Source organism: Sciurus vulgaris, assembly GCF_902686455.1.
Source record: "Sciurus vulgaris genome assembly, chromosome: 1".
Taxonomy (NCBI): domain Eukaryota; kingdom Metazoa; phylum Chordata; class Mammalia; order Rodentia; family Sciuridae; genus Sciurus; species Sciurus vulgaris.
The window spans coordinates 99,505,192-99,525,452 of NC_136461.1; the positions used below are offsets into that span (position 1 = coordinate 99,505,192).

Sequence of the window (20,261 nt, forward strand, 5' to 3'; positions counted from 1 at the left end):
GATTACCCACCCCCATTTGTTTTCTATGTCGTGGCACTGTTGCAGTAGTGTAGACTACTCCCTCTGTCTGAAAGTGCCCTGCTTGGGACTTACTTCTGTGTATCCTTCCTGAATCCAGTTCAGTTATGACTTTTTCTTGCCCCGTGGAACTGCTGCCTCTCTCTGATTAAAGGAGTTAACGTACATAAGATGCTTATGAAACAAACTGAATTTTGGAGTACCCATCTGAAACTGAGAACACCTTCCAAGTGCTGAGAGTGGAGACTGGGGACGGCCTGCGACCTGATAAGAGCCAATGAAGATGGGGTTGGAGATTGCCCTTTCAGGCTCCCTAACGCAAACCAACCAAATCCACAGATGGAAATTTCCTGCCTTTTATCTCACTTCCCTGCCACTGTCTCTTCTCTCCTGCCTCCTCTTCTTTGAAATTCTACTTAATTTCAGAAATTTTCTAGGCAAAACCTTTGAAACAATTAAGTTTTTTCCATCTTCCTTCAAAGTTGGCTTTGAATAAAACCCATTTTCCTATCAATTTGACTCTGAATATTTCTCTAGCAACAAGCAGTTATAGTTCAGCTTCTTTCTTCCTGAGGGGTAGGAGAGCCTCCTGGTGACGCTCAGAACAGAGTCAGACACATGGCATGGTCCACATAGGTGCTAACTATTGCTGTTACTCCATTCTTTGGACACTGAGTGATCACTATTATAAAATAAACCACACTTTGCTTCAAGGGTTTGTTTACTTGTTTGTCTTTTAGCGATCTTAAAGCCCTTGCCAAACAGATGCCATATCCTTCATCTTTGAATCCATGGTATCTAGGACAGTGCCTGACACATTGCAGGTGCTTAATAAACGTGTGTGGAATGAGTGGAACTTGTCTGGGATTACAGTTTGAAAATTATATTTAAAAGTGTAACATTGCCCTATGTAAATTTATGATTTTTAATAAAAAAATGTTAAAAAAGTGTATTTAATGAGGGGTTGATTGGATGAGATTCACTGTTAATGGCCAGTTGTGGCATCATCGTTGCTTAAGAAGTACTGAATACTGAGTGAGTGAATTGATGCATGGGTAGATGGATTGTTGGTTGGACAGATGGCTGTGTGGATGGAAGATGGATGGAGAGATGGACTGATGAAGGATATTACCCCATGTGGAAGAAGGCCAGGATTTTCCAGTCTGCAGAAGGGAGAGGGCAGGAGGAAGGCTTAACATTTTACTGAGGCCAAGCTAACTAGGTGTGAACCGGGCAGGGGACATCTAAGCAAAGCTCCTCTGCCCCTTTGATCTTGTCCAGTTGAAGCTGAGGAAGTGCTGCTCCTGCATGCCCTCACCTTGAGGGAGTGTGTCACAGGGAAGGTGCCGGGGGCCATTACTCATTCGGACACATCCCTGAGGTCAGGATAAAGGCAGGCAGAATGGAGGTGCTACGGAGTGCTGAGTCTGGGATAAATGGGCTTTGGGTGAGTGGGCTTCATTGGAGAAGGCCTGGTGATGTGCAGCCAGAAGCAACGGTTTCTGTTCCTCAAGGGGGTTGGCAGAGAATTCCCCAGGAAGGGAATCAAAGCAAGGGAGAATCACCCTGTAAGACACCCTGGAGGGTCTGTCCCCCAGAGAGCATGGCTGAGTACAGATCTGTGTCAGGTTTCAGGGAATTCCTTTTCTAGAAAAGCCTTGCTTTATTTTCTGTCCAGCAGGTAAGCAGGTAGTCAGTCAGTTAAAGTCTGGTCAGTTGGCAGAGATGGCTTGTCAGGGTGGAACATTCGGTTCTGCAGGCTAATAGGTAGGAGACCTTTTCTGCATGCCTTTCTTGCTGAGATGAGCAGTAAGTGGGAATCATCAAGAAAGAAGAGAGCGGCTCAGTTCTCTCTCAGTGGAGGCTTTACCAGTGCTTCTAGGTGGGTGGAACTGCACCCTTAGAGATTGTTGGTGGGGGAGCAGAGCTCTGTATAAAGGGCCTGGGGACAGTGTCCTGGTGCCCTACAATGAAAGATAGACCCTCAACCAAGAATCACCTCATTCTAAAGGGATTGTCTTCTTTGAGAAATATTGTATTAGCCAAAGACAACATTTTATACTGATTTGTAACGCCTGTGCCCAGCCCTGATCCTCTCCACACACCCAGACTTCTAGGCTTGTCCCCTCTCTTTCTTCCTTCTCTTCTCTGGAAGACACTAAAATTGCTAACTCTGAAAACTGCAGAGAGCCATGAGCGTGGGGAGGGAGGTGACAAGTCAAGTGAGAAGTAACATCACCTGCCTGTGGGTCTGGCTCCCTCCTGCAGAGGGAACAGCAGGGCTGGAGGAGGTAGGCTTCTGGGAGAATCCTCCCCAACACTCATTGCTCAGGGCCTACGGAGCCTCCCAGAAGAATATCTGGAGTCTGCTGGTTAGGCAGAATTCTCAGGGCAGCTGCCCAGATGCTGCCTGAGTTGGGCCTGGGCTTCACAACCACCCCATGCCCATCCCCCATTGTGGTGCCTTCCCTCACCTCAGGGCCAGGCTGTTAAGTGCAGCAGGCAGGGAGGGAGGCAGGGAGAGAGGAAGCCTGCCTCTCCCAATACCACATATCCTGGAAGGGCAAGAGTAGAGATATATAAAGCCTCTGGTCTTGGGGTCAGAACACATGGATCACATGGCTAGGTGGCCTGCCACGTTGACTGTCAGGCTGTGGGTTTCTGAAAAAGGAGAGAAACTGGCTCCAGCCAGAGATGGGGAAGAATTGGGTTTGTAGGAATAATACCTGTGTCTGTAGTTCATTCTCATCCTTCTCCGAGAGATACCCTCTGGACCCATGGTGTGGGTTCAGAGAGGGCTGTTTTATATCCATTTTCCAGATAGGAAAACTGAGGCTTGGGGCCATGGCTGGTAAGAGGTGCTTACCAAGTCTTCTGCCTCCTAGTCTAGGGCTCACTCCTCTACAGACGCACCACCCAGCTCTTCCCTCCTGGGCAGGACCTGGTGCCACCCACCTGTGAGGAGGCAGCAGTGGCTCTAGAGGCCTTTTCCTGGGGAATTTGTAGAGACTCATGTGGAAGGCTTAGCATGCCCTGTGGCAGTCCAGAGCGTGCACTGTGTAAGCAATAAAGAGGCCTGCCTTTCAGGGCTGACCCAGCCAGGCACTGGATTTGGTACCCTGCAGACTAGAGATGACATCCTGAAATCATCTCAGGGGATAGTTGACCTCTGCAATGACAGGCAACTGAGCAGCTTTCAGGAACTCAGGGAAGCCTGGCAGGCCCTGTCCCTGGATGTCTGGGAGGCAACCAGGGAGGGAGAAGGAGTAGCTCATTTGGGCTTGGTGAGCAAGGTTTTAGGGGTGCTGATCTCCTTACAAATCACTTTACTCATGCCCTCTCCCCAAAACTGGGCACCCCAAGAGGCCAAAAGAGGGGGTGCATTGGTCAGGCCACTCTGGATCCCCTGACAATCAGGAGCCTTTACCCCCAGCTTCCTCAAGAGCTCTGCTTAATGCCCATAGATTGCCTTGGGGCTCCCCTGGGCCTTTGCTTGGCCTAGCAGCCTGGGCCAGGATGAAAGTGAAGCTGTCAATAATTCATGACCTTGCTCCCCCTCACTTCCCCTGCTTGGCTGGCTGTAAATATTTCACGGGTTTCAGGGAGCAGAGATAGTCCAGTAGAGACTCCCAGGATGAGGCTCAAGGAAGTCTTCCCCTTTCCCAGAGACCCCAGCCAGGTCCCTGGCAGAAGAGGATTCAGGTCTCAGCTTGGGGGGTGGTGAGCTTGTCCAGAGCTACTGACCAGACTGGCCCTGCAGTCTCTGGTGGGAATTTGGGTTCTGGGCCACGCCCTCTGCAGACTGGCTCCTTGGAAAGCTGTCCTGAGGAGAGGTGGCAGGGGTGCAACCACCCTGGAGCCAGCCTAGGAGCTGTCTTCAACCCCTCCTCTTCCTCACCTGCACATCTCTTGGGCATATCCCCTCCACACCCTGCCCTCTCCCACATCACCTGCTTTGGTTCAGCCCTTGATCATCTTCCCAGACAATTGGCGCAGCCACTCTGTGACCACAGACAGCCTGAGGAGTCTTTCTAAAACAGAAATTTGACCCCACCACTCTGGCGTTTATCTTCAGGGCTAAATCTTTCCTTATACCAACATGCAGGGCCCTGCATGACCTGGGTCCTGAGCTGTTCGGCCTCATTTCCCTGCCTCACAGGCTGCCCCTCATGCTGTTGCATCTCACTATTCCTGCACCCCAAGCTCTCTCTTGTCTTTCAGTGTTCGTTCTACTTGCTCCTGTACCAGAGGTACTGGGAGTACCAGCTTCCAAGTCTCTAAGTGCATCTATAAACTCTTCGGGGGGTCACACTCTGCCCTCCTGGGGCCAGGTCTAGACTTCTACATAATACGAAGAGACATGCCTGACAAAGCGGGGTTCAGTTTGACCCATTACTTGTCTGTTTTTGTAACTGATGTCCTATTCCTCCCAACCTGAAACATGCTTGTGTAAAATGAGAATAGTAATACCTGCTTCAGAGGGAATAGAGAGGCTAGGGAATAAGGCCTGTTAAGTTCACAGTCCAGTCCAGAGCACAGAGTAGGTGCTCCTCTCTATACACCGTCTATGAATCGAAGGCTGTGGAATCTCCCTCAACAGGTGGAAACTGAGACTACTCTGAAGAGAAGAGCCAAATAAGGATCTAAGGATTCTAAGAACCCTTGGAGGAGTCTTGTGGCAGGTGGTATATCTGAGTGGGCCCAGAAGAAGTGAGGGAAAGAGGAAACTCCTTATGGAGGATACTGCTGTGGGGAACTGGAGCTGGATCCCACCAAGACTGGGGAGAACAGTATGCATTTCACAATGGTTCTTCTCAGCATCAGCCAAGGGATGAGCGTTTTTGCGCCATAAGATGTTAAAAGATGTCAGACTTAGGGCTGGGGTTGTAGCTCAGTGGTAGACCACTTGCCTAGCACATATGAGATACTGGGTTCCCAATCCTCAGCACCACATAAAAAGTAAATAAATAAAATAGAGGTATTGCATCCATCCACAACTAAAAAATTTTTTTAAAAAGATGTCAGACTTAGAAAGTCTTGCGTTCACCAAAACCATTTGAACACCTTTTTATGAGCCAGATATTATGATATTATGTAGGGCCTTAGATTTATGGTGCTTATTTCTTTCAGGCCACACCCCAGGCCCAAGGTGAGCACTATTGCTTGTTCACAAGAGACCAAGGAGAAAACTAGTTTCCAAAGGTGAAGTCTGCAAAAGTCAGTTCTGTTCCACAAATGTATATTAACCAGGTGCTCCAGGTACTGTTGTGATCCTTAGAAAATATAGATGTGGTCCTCACCCTTAAGACCATCAGCAATGAAGAAATCCTGAAGCACAGATTATACTCTACAGAAAGAAAAATGTTAGGCAAAGACACTTCATAATGGAAACCAGTTTTACAATCTGACTCAGAAATATGAATTTTACTTCACATGCTATGTAGAGCTCAGAGATGGAGATAAGTAGGTGCTGGGTGCTATGGAGATGCAGGTAAACTGGCCTGGGGTTCAGCAAAGACTTGCCCACAGTGGCAAACTAGAATTTGGACCTGGGTCTGTGCAACACCAAGTATGCCCATCCCACTATGTCACACTGCAAAACCTGTTTCTCAACAGTGAAGAAATCTTGGGGTGCAGAGATGTTCTATCAAATGAGGTCAGGCATGTAAACAGATCATAATAAAAAACAGATTGACACAGTTTAACTCAAAATTATGCCCCACAATGTTCTATGACTCTGGGAAATGTCTTCCAGGAAGCCCACTTTTTCCTTTAGCTTGACCTTGGGAAGCACAGCCTATCCTCACTGTACTGCAAGTGCAACCTTGAGTTCCAGAGCCTGGTACTATTCTTCATCCCAAATTCTGTGGTACCATCTCCTTTCCAGACCTGTTTACAAATATCTTCCCGTGCTCCTCTATCTTTTCTGTTTGCAACTTTCTAGCCGATCTTAATGGCCACTTCTTGCAACCTCAATCCGTTTATCAAGTAGTCTGATCTAATTTTTGCACTCTTCATCTCTGCCTCTGGGACCGCTCCCAGCATCCACACAACTAGCTGCCCTCCCCACATCCTGGCCTCCCCCTCTGACTTATCATATAACTCTCATTCGGTGTGCACATTAGCCCAGCCACGGGGCCTCCGCAGGGGCTGCCTTGCCACTGGTGTCTATGAGTTAGCTCAGCACTAGTTACCTTCATTACCAAACAAATTTCTGCTTTCCCTGCCTTGGAGTGGGCGCCTCTCCTCCCATGTCAGCTAAGCCCATTGCCCATGTGGTGTGCATTGTAGATATCAGAGGTGGAGGAAGAAGTTCTCCAAACACAGGCCAGTTCTGGGGGTCTCAACTACTCTAGGGACTTACAGGACAGCCTTCTATCTTCCCTCTTCTTCTGCACCTCTCTGAGCACACATGCTAAGCACATGCCTGCCACCTAGACATAGCTAATGGACGGGGTGGGGGCGGGCATTGTGCTCTGCCACAATGGAAGTTGAGCTTCCGTGGAGACTTTCCCTCCCCCAAATGCAGATGCCAGGGACGCAGAACTTGGCTGCCTGCCCAGGAAGCTCCCCATCCTCTCCAGACCCTGGCTGCCTGCTCACCCACCCCGGGGGTCTCCAGGAAACGAGTGCCTGATAAACTGACAGTGGCCACAGGCCACCCCACATCCCCCTCCCCAACCTAGAAAATCCCATTTGAGGCAGACAGGGCTTTTTAACAAACAATTAGCTTGAATTTTTCATTAGCTGCTGCTTCCTTTGCAGTTCCTGCCTCAAACCCTTTCACATCTCCAAGCTATGTATAGCTGGGGAGGCCCCAGCCGGTCACAGAGGACAGCCCAGCGGATGTTTGGGTTTAGGCTCCCACGAACCCACCCATGAAGCAGACCCCTAATGAAGCTGATTATAAATTAAATCCATTCCCTCCACGCAGCCCATGTGAGTTCTGTTTCAGACAGGCATTTCTGAGTATACCAGCGCATCATACCCTGCTGCGAGCAATGATTTCTCAAATTTAGACAATTCCTGCTAGATAAGTTCAGGAAAAAACACATCTATAATGACCTCTCTATTGCCTTATTTTATTGCTTTCTTAAAAATAGAAATATAGGAATATCATTTTGCAAAAATTCAAATACATACCGAATACATAAAGTAAATGATGAAAGTTCTCTTGATTCTCTAGCTACCTCCTTCATTAATGACTTCCTTCTAGAGGGACACCACTGTCAACAGTGTGTGATGTGTTTTTTTTTTTTTTTTTTTAGAATTTAGTCCACATTTGCATTTATATGTATATAATCAAAAACAGATATAAAGGTTTTCAGCATAAATGGGATCATACTATTTGCATTGTTCTACAGCACATTTGCCAACGAAATAGTTCTGGAGATTTCCCCATGTTTGGACATATAGATTTACCTTAATTTTAAAAGGTCTCTATAGCATTCCAAAATTAATGGGTTATAATTTTTAACCAGTTTTGATAGATATAGAAGGGTATTCTTTTATTTTTCTTTTCCTCTCCCCTTTTTCTCCCCACTTTCTCTTTCTTTCTTTCTTTCTTCCTTTCTTTTTTTCTTTTCTTTCTGTGGTAGTGGAGAATGAATTTATGTCTTGCAGTTGCATAATGCTCTAACACTAAACTACATCCCCAGCCCCTTTAAAAATTTTATTTTGAGACAGAGTCTCATTAAGTTGCCTAAGCTGGCCTCAAACTTGTGATCTTCCTGCCTCAGGCTCTCTAGTAGCTGAGATTACAGGTTTTCTCCACACATAACTGGCTAAAAAGTCTTAATAGACAACATTTTCTTTCCTTCCCCACCCTGTTAATTTTAAATATTTGATCATTGTAGAGAAAAGAAAGTTCATAAATTAGGTAAAGAATTCTAATAATCTGGGTTGGGGTTATAGCTCAATGGTAGAGCACTTGCCTAGCACATGTGAGCACTGGGTTGGATCCTCAGCAGCACTGCATAAAAATAAATAAATAAAAAATAAAGTTATTATGGCCATCTACAACTAAAAATATTTTTAAAAAGAATTCTAATAATTTGAGACATCCACTATTAACATTTTGTCATCTTTCTTTTTAGTATCTTCTGTGTTTCTTTCTTTACATAATATACATACAAAGTTGTATCCTGAACTTTACACTTTGAACTCTCCATAAGCATCATTTAAAATCACTATGTAATATCAGAAGGGAGGGCCATTTTATTGTTTAAAAGTGTCTTTATAGGTATGTCATTTTTGTCCCCCAAACAACATTAGCAGACATTGGGAAGAACAGGTGAGTCTGTCCCTGATGTGGAGGAGGAAAGTGCAGCTTGAAGCAATTATCAGGACTCTCTTTAGGTCTCTGAGCTGGCCAGCTGCAGAGTGGAGATGCTCTATTAGCTGCCCTCTGCACTGTGCATTGCAGTTCACTATCTTTTTCACACTCTTCTCTTTCACTATTTCCAAGATTCCAAGGAAGGTTGCAGCAATGATCTGTTTCCTGGAGTAAACTGAGGCTCAGAGAATTGACTTACAGAAGGACACATAGTCTGTGGCAGGACTGAGACTTGAGCCCCATTTCTCAATCCCAGGGTTAGTGGTCTTGCATTGCCTGGTGAGGACTCTTTCCACTAACATCCCAGTGCAAAGTGAAATTTGAGTGATGCTAGTGGGCAGTAGCAAGATTTCAGAAATGAGAGGTCAGTGTTGTTGCTAGAGGGAAGTCAGTCCTCTAATCAATTCAGACATCATTTATTTATAACCACAGAAGCTTAAAGAAGGTGCCCATCAGCAGAGGTGAAGGGGAGGGAGAAGAAGAACTCCTCTCAAAAGAAGTCAAAGGGAGTCCTGATGCAGGGAGGACTGGCCATGGGGAAGTCAGGGCAGGGAGGGATGGGAAGAACTGGTGGGAGAGGGCATTGGAGGGCCCAGCCTGGCACCAGTCCTGATGGAAAGTGCCTCTCCTGGGTCGATGGAATGGGCCTTGGAGAATTCTTCCTCCTCTGTCTCTGTGCATTGGGTTCTTTAAAAGAAATATGATTTAGCTGCCTCTTTGGTCCAGCCCTCGACTCCTCTGGACAGAAATAACCTGAAAGAAACTGCTCTGTTGGCTAGAGCAAATGATGGGTTTGGTGCTTCTCCAGAAAGCACTAGTTTCAGCTTGATTTTTCCAGGGCTGACTGTCCAGTCTGATTTTCTACCAGCATTGAGTAGACCCCTCCTGCTTGGGTTCTCAGGACTGGGGAGCCTTGAGAACTCACAGAACAGTCCCTCAGTCCAGCTGAGGGGCCACAGAAAGATGCAATAGGGAGAGCTACCCAGGAGTCAGGGAGCAGGTTTCCATCTGGCCCAACCACCACACATGTGTGCCTGGGGTGGGCCACCTTCTCTGATGAACCCTCACTTCCCTAATTCAAAAATGAAGCCTTCAAAGTAGATGATGTCCAGGGTCGATTTTGGCCCTGCCGTACCTCATAGAACAACATATAGGGCTTGCATGTGGACTCTGGAGCTAGAGAAGACTGCCTGAGCTTGAGTCCTGGCTCCATCATTAGTCTTCTGGTGACTTAAGAGCAACCTCTGTGGCCTCAATTTCCTCACCTATACACGGGGACATTTCCTATCTCACTGCATTGTTAGCATGATTAAATGGGTTGATTTTCTGAAGCCCTTGGAAGAGTGCCCAGCACATTGTGCTCTCTCCATGTTAACTACATAAATAGGTATTCATATTGTGTTCAGAGAAGTGGGGTGGGAACCAGGTTGGACTCCTCCCTCAGGGGTATATAGCCTGTGACACATAGTAGGAATTCACAGCTGTTCCTTCTTGAGGATAGTTGAGATTCCCCAGGGAAAATTGGTGTTGAATAGTGACTACACCACCAGGTATGTCCCAGAAAATATTGAAGCAGCTAACCTGAAGACTTTCAGAGAGCTTGTTTCTGACATTGTTTTGTGGATTCCTCTCAATGCTGTGAGGCACTTGGTGGCATCACCCCTACCTCACAGGCTAGAGGATCACAGAGGTGCATAACTTAAGAGGTGATGCCTGGACCCCAACTTGTTCTGTCTGCCTCTGTTGCACAGATCTGGGTCAAAGACCTTCAGACTGCTGTGGGATCCATGCTTAAGATCACCTTGTGGAGCACAAGTGGCTGAGGTTGAGAGGGAGCCAGGTGAGGAAACTTGGGTGTTTTTAAGAACTGACTTTTACTGACTATATAAAAAAATGTATACAGATTTACCAAGCTTTAAAAACTCACTCACTTACTGTTGAACATTTAAGCTATTTTTAAGATATTATTATATACCTATTAAATGAGTACAAGAGAATTATTTAGGGATTTAGAAGCAGTTACAGGTATATATTGTCAACGACTCGATAAATTGGTCCAGTTTTTCAAAAGAACAATCCAGTATTATTTAAGAGCTATAACATTATTCCTGCTCTTTGACCTGATAATTCCACTTCTGAGAATATACTCCAAGGGAAATAGCCCCAAAGAAAAAAAAATTGTACTTAGTTGCTCTTAGGAAAGCTATTTATAAAAATTGGAAGCAACCCAAACGCTCAGACATTGGGGTTTGGCTGAAACTCATGGTGTATTTACATTCTAAAATATGATAGCACTATTAAAAACGACAAATATGGGAACTATGTCAAGTCATGGACAAGTATGTATGTGCAAAATAAGTGGAAAAAAAGCTAGGTAGTGGGTATTTTCTTTTGGCAACTCTGCAAAATAGAGACCTGTCTTTGCTCAACGATTTGACAAAGATGAGAGGCAAGTTGGCATAGATTTTAGTTTTCATCAAAAGTTTATAGTCATCAAAAGAGTAAAAATAAAATGGTTTCTTTCATAATTTGCAGAGCCCAGTGTGAAATGAAAACATGAGTCCCCCTGTTCAAAAATCAAGAATTTCAAGATGGTGATGGTAGAACATTAAGCCAAGTAGGAGCCCTTCTCAGCAGGGGCCTGTGCAACTGAAGCCAGCACCGGATAGCCAGCACTCACTCTACTTGTGAGAAAACAGAGATTCTGGACTTCAGCTCTGCTTAGAAAACTCAGAAGCATTAATAATCTCAGGGTTCTTTCTCTGAGCTTAGGCTCAGTGCTGAGGTTACTGAACACTGGGAACTTCTGATCTACCAGGATGTGATCATAGAACTTGGGCAGTATGTCCCCAGACCTTGCTGCTCCCATTGGTGAGTTCATTGTACTTCATTCATTTTTCCATGTATTCATTTATCAAGCATTTATTCATTAGTCATGTGTACCAGGTGCTGTACTCAGTGATGGGGACACAGAGGGCAAATGTACTAAGTTTATTTGCAAAGAGGGGAAAAGGGCATTTTGTTAAAAGCTATGATAGGTTTAGACTGATGATTTAGACATCATGGAAGAGTACTGGTGGTGGGGCGCTCTTCTAGAAGTTGGTGACTGACACTTAAGTCTTGAAGAAGGTGTACCTTGATAAATAAGGTAAAGGGTGAAGGGTGTGTGGGCAGAAGAAACAATGTGTTTTAGAAAACCCAAGGGAGGACAATGTGGGGGTTTGCATGGAATGGCTTTTAGGAGCAAGGACACATGATCAGTTTATAAGGAGAGAGGTGAACTAAAACCCCAAAGTCTTTGCTCGAAGAAATGCCCCCAAGCTAGGTACTTCCCCTTCTGTATTTATTTAACTGATGCTGTTGCTCTGCAGACCATTGGTTTAGCCTACAGGAGTTTTAAAAGATGGACTCTGAAACATCTTCTGGCCTCAGGCCTCTTAGGTTTGATCACCATGCTTTCCATTCCCTCACCCAAATGGTCTGTGGGAATGCTGATGGCAGGGGTCTCATCATGAGCAGCCATCTCTTCATTAGAGACTCAAGTTGTCCATATTGCCAGAAGCTCTGCTGAGTGCCTTCCCGACAGCAGAACAGATCGATTCTTCTGGTCGCCACAAAAGAACCTTGCTAGCTGGGTGGTGGTGTTTTTCAGAGATCACACTTGGTTTCCAGCTTCTTACATTCTGAAGGCTCATAGAAATCAGAGCTGAGGACAGGAAGTAGAGATTGTCCATGGAGAGCTTAGAAACAATAGAACACGCCCACCTTCCTTCCCCTCACCTTCCACTGTACCCTGTCCTGGTCCACACCACACTAGTCCCTGCCCCAAACCACGTACTACAGATTCCTTGAGTGTGGGAAGCCCGGGGTTTTCCAGGATGCACCATGGCCTTGACCACTGACTTCCCCATGTGGAGCTCATGCAAACGTTTGCCCAGAGAACATGAAATCAGACAAGGGTCATGGGACTGTTCCATTTATCTTCCCCTAGAGCCTCCACAGATTGTTCTTTACTCACCCAGTTGAATTGTGCTTGCTACCCAGTTCTTAAAATTAATCATCTATTTGTTTGCATGTAAGTGGTTATAAAAGAAAATGTTTGATTATATTACCCCTAAAAGAATCATCATTAAAAACCTGTGGTAACCATTTTGGGTGTGTCTTTCTCTACATAGATATATGGAGGGGTAGTTGGATGGATGGGCACATTGAGAAGTAGAAAAGTGATTTTACCAAGATGGAATCATGCTCTATATGATGTTTTCACTAAAATGCATTAAATTTAACATAACTAGAATTTTTAATAGGATGATAAGAAACTCAAGGAATGACATAGAATTTCTGAACATTAGATAAATGTTTTTTCACCACAAGAAATATTAGTTCCTAAAATAGCTTTAAGTTAAAGCAAAATATAAATATTAGGAGGATAAAACTATTTTAAGCAAAACAATTATAGATACTGTCTATGAATTCTCTGTTATGAAAGATGAGAAAATTAGCAAATTCCTTTCTCCTTTCCCACAACACAAGACATTTATTAAATGTATTACTTTCACACTGTCCAGGGTAATGACATTTACTTTATGTTCTACACCTATAATTTCAAACTGTTTAGTCTCTGGACTGGGGATACTATGAAACACTCACTGCTAGTTGTTTTTGTTCTTTAACCACAACTTTGCTCTCTGAGTCACTTTGATTCACAGCTTCGCTGGCTAGATTCATTGTCACATGACTTCCGTGAGGAAGGCTCTTTATTAGCACGTGTGAATACACCTACCTATAGACTTGATACTTGAGAGTCATGTCTGGGATCTTCAGTGGGTCTTTCTTCTCTCAGGATGTTGTGGGCACACTTGCCCTGACTTGGTGATTAAGTACTACTGAGGAGAAGCTGTGGCATTTATTCCTGGATAGTTAATGACCTGTGTGAAGTTAACACAACCCAAACTGAGTTACCCCAAACTATTGCTCCACCAACATTTCCCACCACAGTAGGTGCCTGGGCCGCCCAGGTGAGCAGTCTGTGCCGTAGAGCTGCTCTCTCTCACACCTCATTTTCAGAACTTCAGCAAAGTATTTCCAGACTCTGACTACTTCACACTTCCTCCACTGATTCGATCCCAGAGCATGCCATTGTGCTGCTCCCTTCACTAGTTTTCTCTGCCTCTATTTTTATGAACTATTATGATTTTAACTGTACATGTTTGTAGGACACCGTGTGATCATTCAATACACATACACAACGTGTAAAGGTCAAATCAGGGTAGAGGGTTTTTGTGTTTCCTTAGACCTTATGAGATGATTTCCATCTAAGAAGCTTCTACACAGCAAAGGAAACGAGTGGAGAGACAACTCCGAGAATGGGAGAAAAATTCTGCAGAGTATTCATCTGAAAAAGGATAAGTATCCAAAATATATAAGGAACTCAACAACTGGATGAGACACCTAAACAATCCCCTGCAGTATCGTAATTACCCCGGCCTTCTTGCTTCTATCCTACCCTGTCCTCTCCCACCCTATAGATAATTCACCCAACACCCAGTTATCCTTTTAAAACCATCCCATCCCCCAGCTCTCAGTTTCTAATAGTTTCCCATCACATTTATAAAATATTCTGCAAGTTCCTGTGACATTCTTTCCAGATAGCCTCTCTGACATTATTCCTATCAGTGAGCCTATCACTTGACCTTTGTGTCCTAGTGGTCATCTTCTTGCTGAGACTTGAAACATCCCAACTCTTGAATTTGTTTTCTTTCTGGAATGTTCCACCCCCAGATATCCTCATGGCTGCTTCTTCATTTCCTTCAGACCTGTGTTTCAAGTCTCCTCATCAGGGAACCCTTTTCTACCCATCTATTGCACAAAGCCCCACTTCCGCTCTTTACCCCTACATCCTGACTCATTGTTCTTCAACATTCGTACCCCTGACAGACATTCTCAGTTGTTTTTGACTCTCTATTTTATCTTTCTCTTGACTGAGTGTCGGTTCTTCGAGACTAGGGACTTTGATTTACTCATCACTTCATCTGCAGCACCTGAGCCAGTGCCTGGAATACCGTCAATGTGTGCTAGTTTAATTAAGGAATTGACTAATATTTGCTACATTATGTATAACCTTTTTTCTTTTCTAACATTGCTATAACTCTTTATATCCTTGAAGCTCAATAATTTCAGCAGAATGTTTTGCTATAGATTGTTCTTCATAGATTTTTATTTCTGGGAACGTTGTACCCTCTTGGATATGTAGCTTTTCAGGCAAGTTTTATTTTACCGTACCTTTGAATTCTTTATGTAGTCTACCATAGAGTCCCTTCTCCAGAAACAGCAAGTATATTCACTTTGTCTTTGAATTTTTGTTTCACACAATAATTTTTACATCTTTATTTTTCCATTTTTATTTTGTGATTTCCTCCATTCCATCTCTCATGTTGTTGACAGCATTTTAGTTAGTTAGTTGTTTCATTTTAGTTAGCTTTGCATCTATTCCTTTAATGCTTTCATACCTGCGATGTCATTTTTCTCTTCCATTTTTTTCTTGAACGCTGCCAGTTTACTTTTACTTTTATTACTTTTTACCTATTTTTAAAAAATTATTAGATATTTGTTTTCTAAATTTATATCCAGTAAAATTATCTCTTTGTCGTGAATTTTGGCAAATATGAAGAGTCATATATCCACCACCATCATTGAGATATCAAATTGTTCCATCACTCCAAATAATTCTTGTATGTTACCTTTTTGCAGTTAATTTTTGCCCTGTTCCCAACTCTAACCCCTGGGAACCTCTGATCTATTTATCTCAACCCATAGTTTTGCCTCATATAGAAAACTGTATAAATAAAAGGGCATCTTATATAGCTTTTGGGGCCTGGCTTCTTTTGTTTAGCACAATGCAATTGAGGTTCATCGATGTCATTGGGTGCATGTGTAGTTCATTTCCCTTCACTGCTGAGTGATTCTCTATGGTATGGATGTACCATTTTGTTTACTCAGTAACCGACTGAAGGGCATCTGAGATGTTTCCAGTTTTTAATGATTATGAATAGAGCTACTATAAACATTTGCATGGTGGTTTTTGATGAACATACATTTTCAGTTCTCTTATGTAAATATCTAAGAGTAAAATTACTATGTTGTATATTAAATATATGTTTGGCTTTATAAGAAACTACAAAACCATTTTGCAGAGAGGCTATAGAAATTTCCAGCCAATAAGGTATGAGAGTTCAGTTTCTCTACATTCTAACTGGCTATTGTCAGGATTTTTTTTTTTTTTTAAACTTTGCCATCCTAATAGATATGTACTGGTATCTCACTGTGGTCTTAATTTGTACTTATTTATCCATTCATACATTTCTCCTTCCTTTCCTTCTTCTTCTTTCTTTCTTTTCCTTTCTGCTAGAGATTAAACCCAGGGGCACTCTACCACTGAGCTATATCCCCAGTCCTTTTTATTTTGACACAGAGTCTCAGTAAATTGCTGAAGGTAGCCTTGAAATTGTGATCCTCCTCTCTCAGCCTCCAAGACGCTGAGATGAGAGGCATGAGCCATGGTATCTGGCTTAACTTGCATTTCTTTAACAAAGCAATTAATTGAGCACTTTTTCATGTGCTTCTTTTCCATCCATACATCTTCTTTGATAAAGTGTCTGTTCAAATACTCTGCCTGGAGAAGATCATTTATTTTCTTAGGGTTGAGTTTTGAGAATTTTTAGTTTTCTGTTTTTTTTTTTTTTTCCTGTGTGTGCATGTGTAGCAATATTTGGCAAATATTTTGCACAGAATAACTGCTCAATAAAAGATAAACACTATCAATTTTGTTGCAAATATTTTTTGCAAATATTTTCACCCAGCCTGGGGTTTCTTTTCACTTTCTTAATAGTCTTTCATGGGGTAAACATTTTTTTTTTTTTTGTTTTGGCAAGATTCCAGTTATCATTTTTTTAAAAAAATGGATTGTAGTTTTGGAGCCATCACTTAGAATGCTTTGCCTAACCCAAGAACACAGCTATTTTTCTTTCCAATTCTATTTTACAAGTTTTATAGTTTATGCTTCACCCTTGGGGTTGTGATACATTTTGAATTAAATGTAAATATTCATGTGGTGTAAATATTCAAGAATTTTCTGAGAGGTTTACTTGGGATGGGGAAGGTAGATCCCACTTTGGCGCATGTGTCTCTACCCAGGGGTCTGCAGATAGAGAAGAAAGCAGATCTGTGTGGAGCATCCTGAGGAGGTGAGCGGGTCTCACCTCTCACTGTTGGATAACAGTGCTTGGGACTGTGACATTGTCTCTAAAAAAACCTCAGGAAAATAAAGGTTTGAGTCAGGCATTAGAAGAGACCATCAGGATGAGTTTGTCCAGGAAAGCAGCTCTGATTACGTGATCTGATTGGGGGAAGACCTGGGATTTTAGAGGGATAAGAGTTTAAAATAATAACAAAATTGATAGAGCTATCTTTTACTGAGCAGTTATTCCATGCCAGGCACTTGACACAGAGATACTTTCTAATCTTTACAGCTATTGATAAGCGGGCAGTTATCCCTTTCATACAGTTGAGGGAACCAAAGTTCAGAGAGGTTAAATTATATGCTCAGAGTCACACAGTTATTGAGTGGGAGGGCTGGGATTGAAACCCAGGCCAGACCCTAAAGCTGGTGCTCTGTCTGCTCCATCAAGCTGCCTTCTAACACTAGGGGCTTGGTGGGACACTGGATGGAGGTGGACAAAGGGCAAAGAGGGAGGAAGGCTGCCAGTTGGTCAAAGACAGACTCTTATGAGGCCAAAGGACAATCGACTCTTGGACTGGGGGTTGGGAAAATAGAATTTTTTCTCTCTACAGTCTTTTATGAAACAGTTTATAACTTCTCATTTATGACTGAAGTGGAGGTTGAGGACTAGACAAAATGACCCCGGTGGCCACTGAAGGGGAATCTCATCAATGCAGTCCTAGTGGAGCCATCTGGGCCTGCTGTCCTGTTTGTCTCCTTCCAAGCCTGACTTGGCATTTTTAGGCCAGTTCCATCCTGAGAAGCTATCTTCCAGTTAGGTGACCGAAGACCAAGGTTCCATCTGCTGGTTGGGTACCTGCATTTCTTCCTGGCATCCCAGGTGGGGTGCAGCCAGCAGAGAACATGAGCTTCATTGGCTGTATGTCTCCTTGAGCAGTATCTAGGGGGCCTGGAAGAGGGCAGGGAGTGTCTGTCCTGGGAGAGTGAGGCCTAAGGAGAGATGGCCCTGACAAAGCACAGCATTTCTGGACCATTCTGCTGTTATGTGTAAAGACTTTCTTCCTTCTACCAAATATGGGGACTCTTTGGCCTAGGTCACTGAGCTATTCCTGGAAGGTAGGCAGTGTGCCAGTGTTCCAGGCAGGCACTGTTCTTACTTTGTAAATAAGTGCAGTGGAGCCAGGGTGCATAGCCCCAGGGACCTGCAGTCCAGCAGGCCTCCAGGTAGGGCTCCCAGAGAGGTGGGAGTGGAACCATGAGGGCTGAAGGGACTGGGAATCTGGAGGTCACCCCTGCCACCTTTGCTCAACCCTTAGTTAGCCCCTCACTGAGAGCAGTGATTAAAGGAGGCATCTTGGATGCAGCCCTGGCTTCTGGCCTTAGAGCCTGAGCGTGAGGATCCAGGTGATAGTTTCTGAGCCCAGTCTGAGTGGATAGAGAGGTGGACAACCCAATCTCTAATCTCCCCGTTAGAGACTGGAGACAATGCTACCACAATAGTCTCTCCCTGGTGCAGAGACAGTAGATCCACTAAGTTCAGGCAAACTCTGCACAGTGTGAATGCAAAGTTCAACCCTAGAATCTAGAACCCTGCAGTGGGAGGCAGGAGCACTGTGAAGCCTGGCCCCAGTGCCCCCACTATCTGGTGAGCTACCCTAATACTCCAAGCCTCAGTTTCCTCCATGGTCCAGTTTCAAGGTTGTTGGGAGGAGTCAATGGTACAAAAGTGCTTAGCATAGTGCCTGGCACATAGGAAGTGCTGGATAGCTGTAACCACAGTCATCTTCATCATCACCATTATTTGGTGTTATATTAGTGCATTTGAAATCAAAATGCTTATATCTGAGACCATTTCTGACATACAGTTACTAAGTGACGGTGCTTGACCATTAGGAGCCTCAGTTTCCTAATTTCTGAATTAGGGCTAACAATAGAAAAACCCTTTTCAAAAAAACTATTGGGGTAACTAAATGACTCAATACCTACCACCTGGCACAGGGAAGGCTCCAAATGCATTAATTAGAATGAAGAAATTATCTGAAAGCTTACGGGTCAGCTTAGGGGGTGGGGACATGGCTTAGTGCTACGTCCTGAGTTCGAGCTCCAGCATCACTAAAAAGGTCAGTTTAGGATCTTTCCTGTAAAGAGGTGTACTCACCTGTGCCAGGGAGTCACTGGGAATCATGACCTCAGGAGATGATGTAGATCCAGTGGCTTCAGGCAGAAGCACGTGGGCAAGTGAAGACATTCAACCCGAAGCACACCTCAGGGGTTGGATGCTGACGCTGGCCTCCGCACACGGCTCTGGGTCCCGTCCCTGGCTCTCTTCTTCATTGTGCTGACAGCTTTCTCGGGCAGCATTTCTCTTTGTGGCAGCTGAGCTGCTGCCAGTGCTGGGCTTGCATCACCCTGCAGCTTGCCTCAGAGAAGCCAGTAACACTGTCTCTTCCCTGGGCATGTGTCTTACTCTCCTAAATGGACTGTTTGGGTCATATGACTTCCATGGACCACGGACCAGATTGGATCTGGGTCACAAGCCCAGTCCTGTAGTAGGACCCTTAGGGCCCTTTGATTGATGACAGCCCTATTGGAATCATGGAGGGGTACTATTCCCATAAAGCAAAGAAGTGTGCAGTTACCAGAAGGGAGAAGCCTCGCTGGCAAGGCAGATGCAGTAGCCGTCAACTGGAGTTAAAAATATGCTCTAGGTAAATCCCTGGATGACTTAATGCATCATCTTAATGGGTTGTTAAGGGCAGTGGGGATACTCACAAGATTTCATTGTATGGGTCGCTCAGGGGCCTGGTAGGGAAGGATTCAGGGACTGGGTCCCATTGAACTCTTTTGTCCTCTGTACATGGTCAGTCCCCAGATGACCCTCAGACCATACCTGCAGCCTCACTGCTGTCTTGAAGGCCACCTTGGAAGCCAGATTTCTCCCCTGGAGTTAGGATGATCCAGGCAGCATTAGGATCTGAGGGCTGAAGATTCATAGCCTCTTAAATGAATGCTGGGAGGGAACACAATGAAATATGGACAGCTCTGAAAAAGAACACGGGACTTGGAATCTGAAGCCAAGTGTCTGTGCCAGCCCAGCTCCCTCCCAGCTTCATGACCTTGGACACCCCATTGCCCTTGGTGTCCCCCTCTGCCAAATCAGGCCCTGGGCTAGATGGTCTCTGACGTTTCTTCCAGTGCTGACATTCTGGGAATCTGTGAATGTTATTAAATTCATGAATTGGCTTCTTTGCCTGGAACAAGTTAGCTTAAAATACATGCAAATTGCACTAAGTCTATCTGTTGCCTTGCTGAGGAGGCAGCCTGGCATATTTACATAGTTTGAAATTGGCTGCTGCATGCACAGGGTGGGGGAGCAGTGACAGGCTCTGAGGCTGGCTCGCATCAGCCGCTTCTGATGCAAGCAGAGTCCTGGATCTTTCTCGCAGCCTGTAGTGCAGGGACCCATTGCTCGTAGGGACGGGGAAGGGACCAGTTTTGTTTGGGAGTCTGGATACCCTGGATTTATCCTGGGAACTTGCTATTATCTTATTTAATCTTCTCCAGCAGTCCTGATAGCAAGCATAACTGTTTCCATCCAGCCAATGAGAAAGTCGAGGGCTGTAGTTAGTCCACAGCAACACAGTTCTTCAAGGTTGGAATGTAGGTTGG

General features: G+C 44.5%; 2 protein-coding genes across 2 annotated transcripts in view; one reads left to right on the forward strand and one right to left on the reverse strand.

Annotated features, from left to right (window-relative positions):
• The window catches only part of RBM15 (RNA binding motif protein 15), a 212,368-nt gene that overhangs the window by 189,765 nt on the left and 2,342 nt on the right, over positions 1-20,261 (forward strand). The window lies entirely within an intron of this gene.
• The window catches only part of KCNA2 (potassium voltage-gated channel subfamily A member 2), a 32,412-nt gene continuing 23,110 nt past the window's right edge, over positions 10,960-20,261 (reverse strand). Inside the window, exon 4 of the mRNA XM_079111440.1 lies at positions 10,960-12,059. Coding sequence (XP_078967566.1) covers positions 12,054-12,059 — 6 coding nt within the window. The 3' untranslated portion in view covers positions 10,960-12,053. The remainder of the gene's footprint in view (positions 12,060-20,261) is intronic.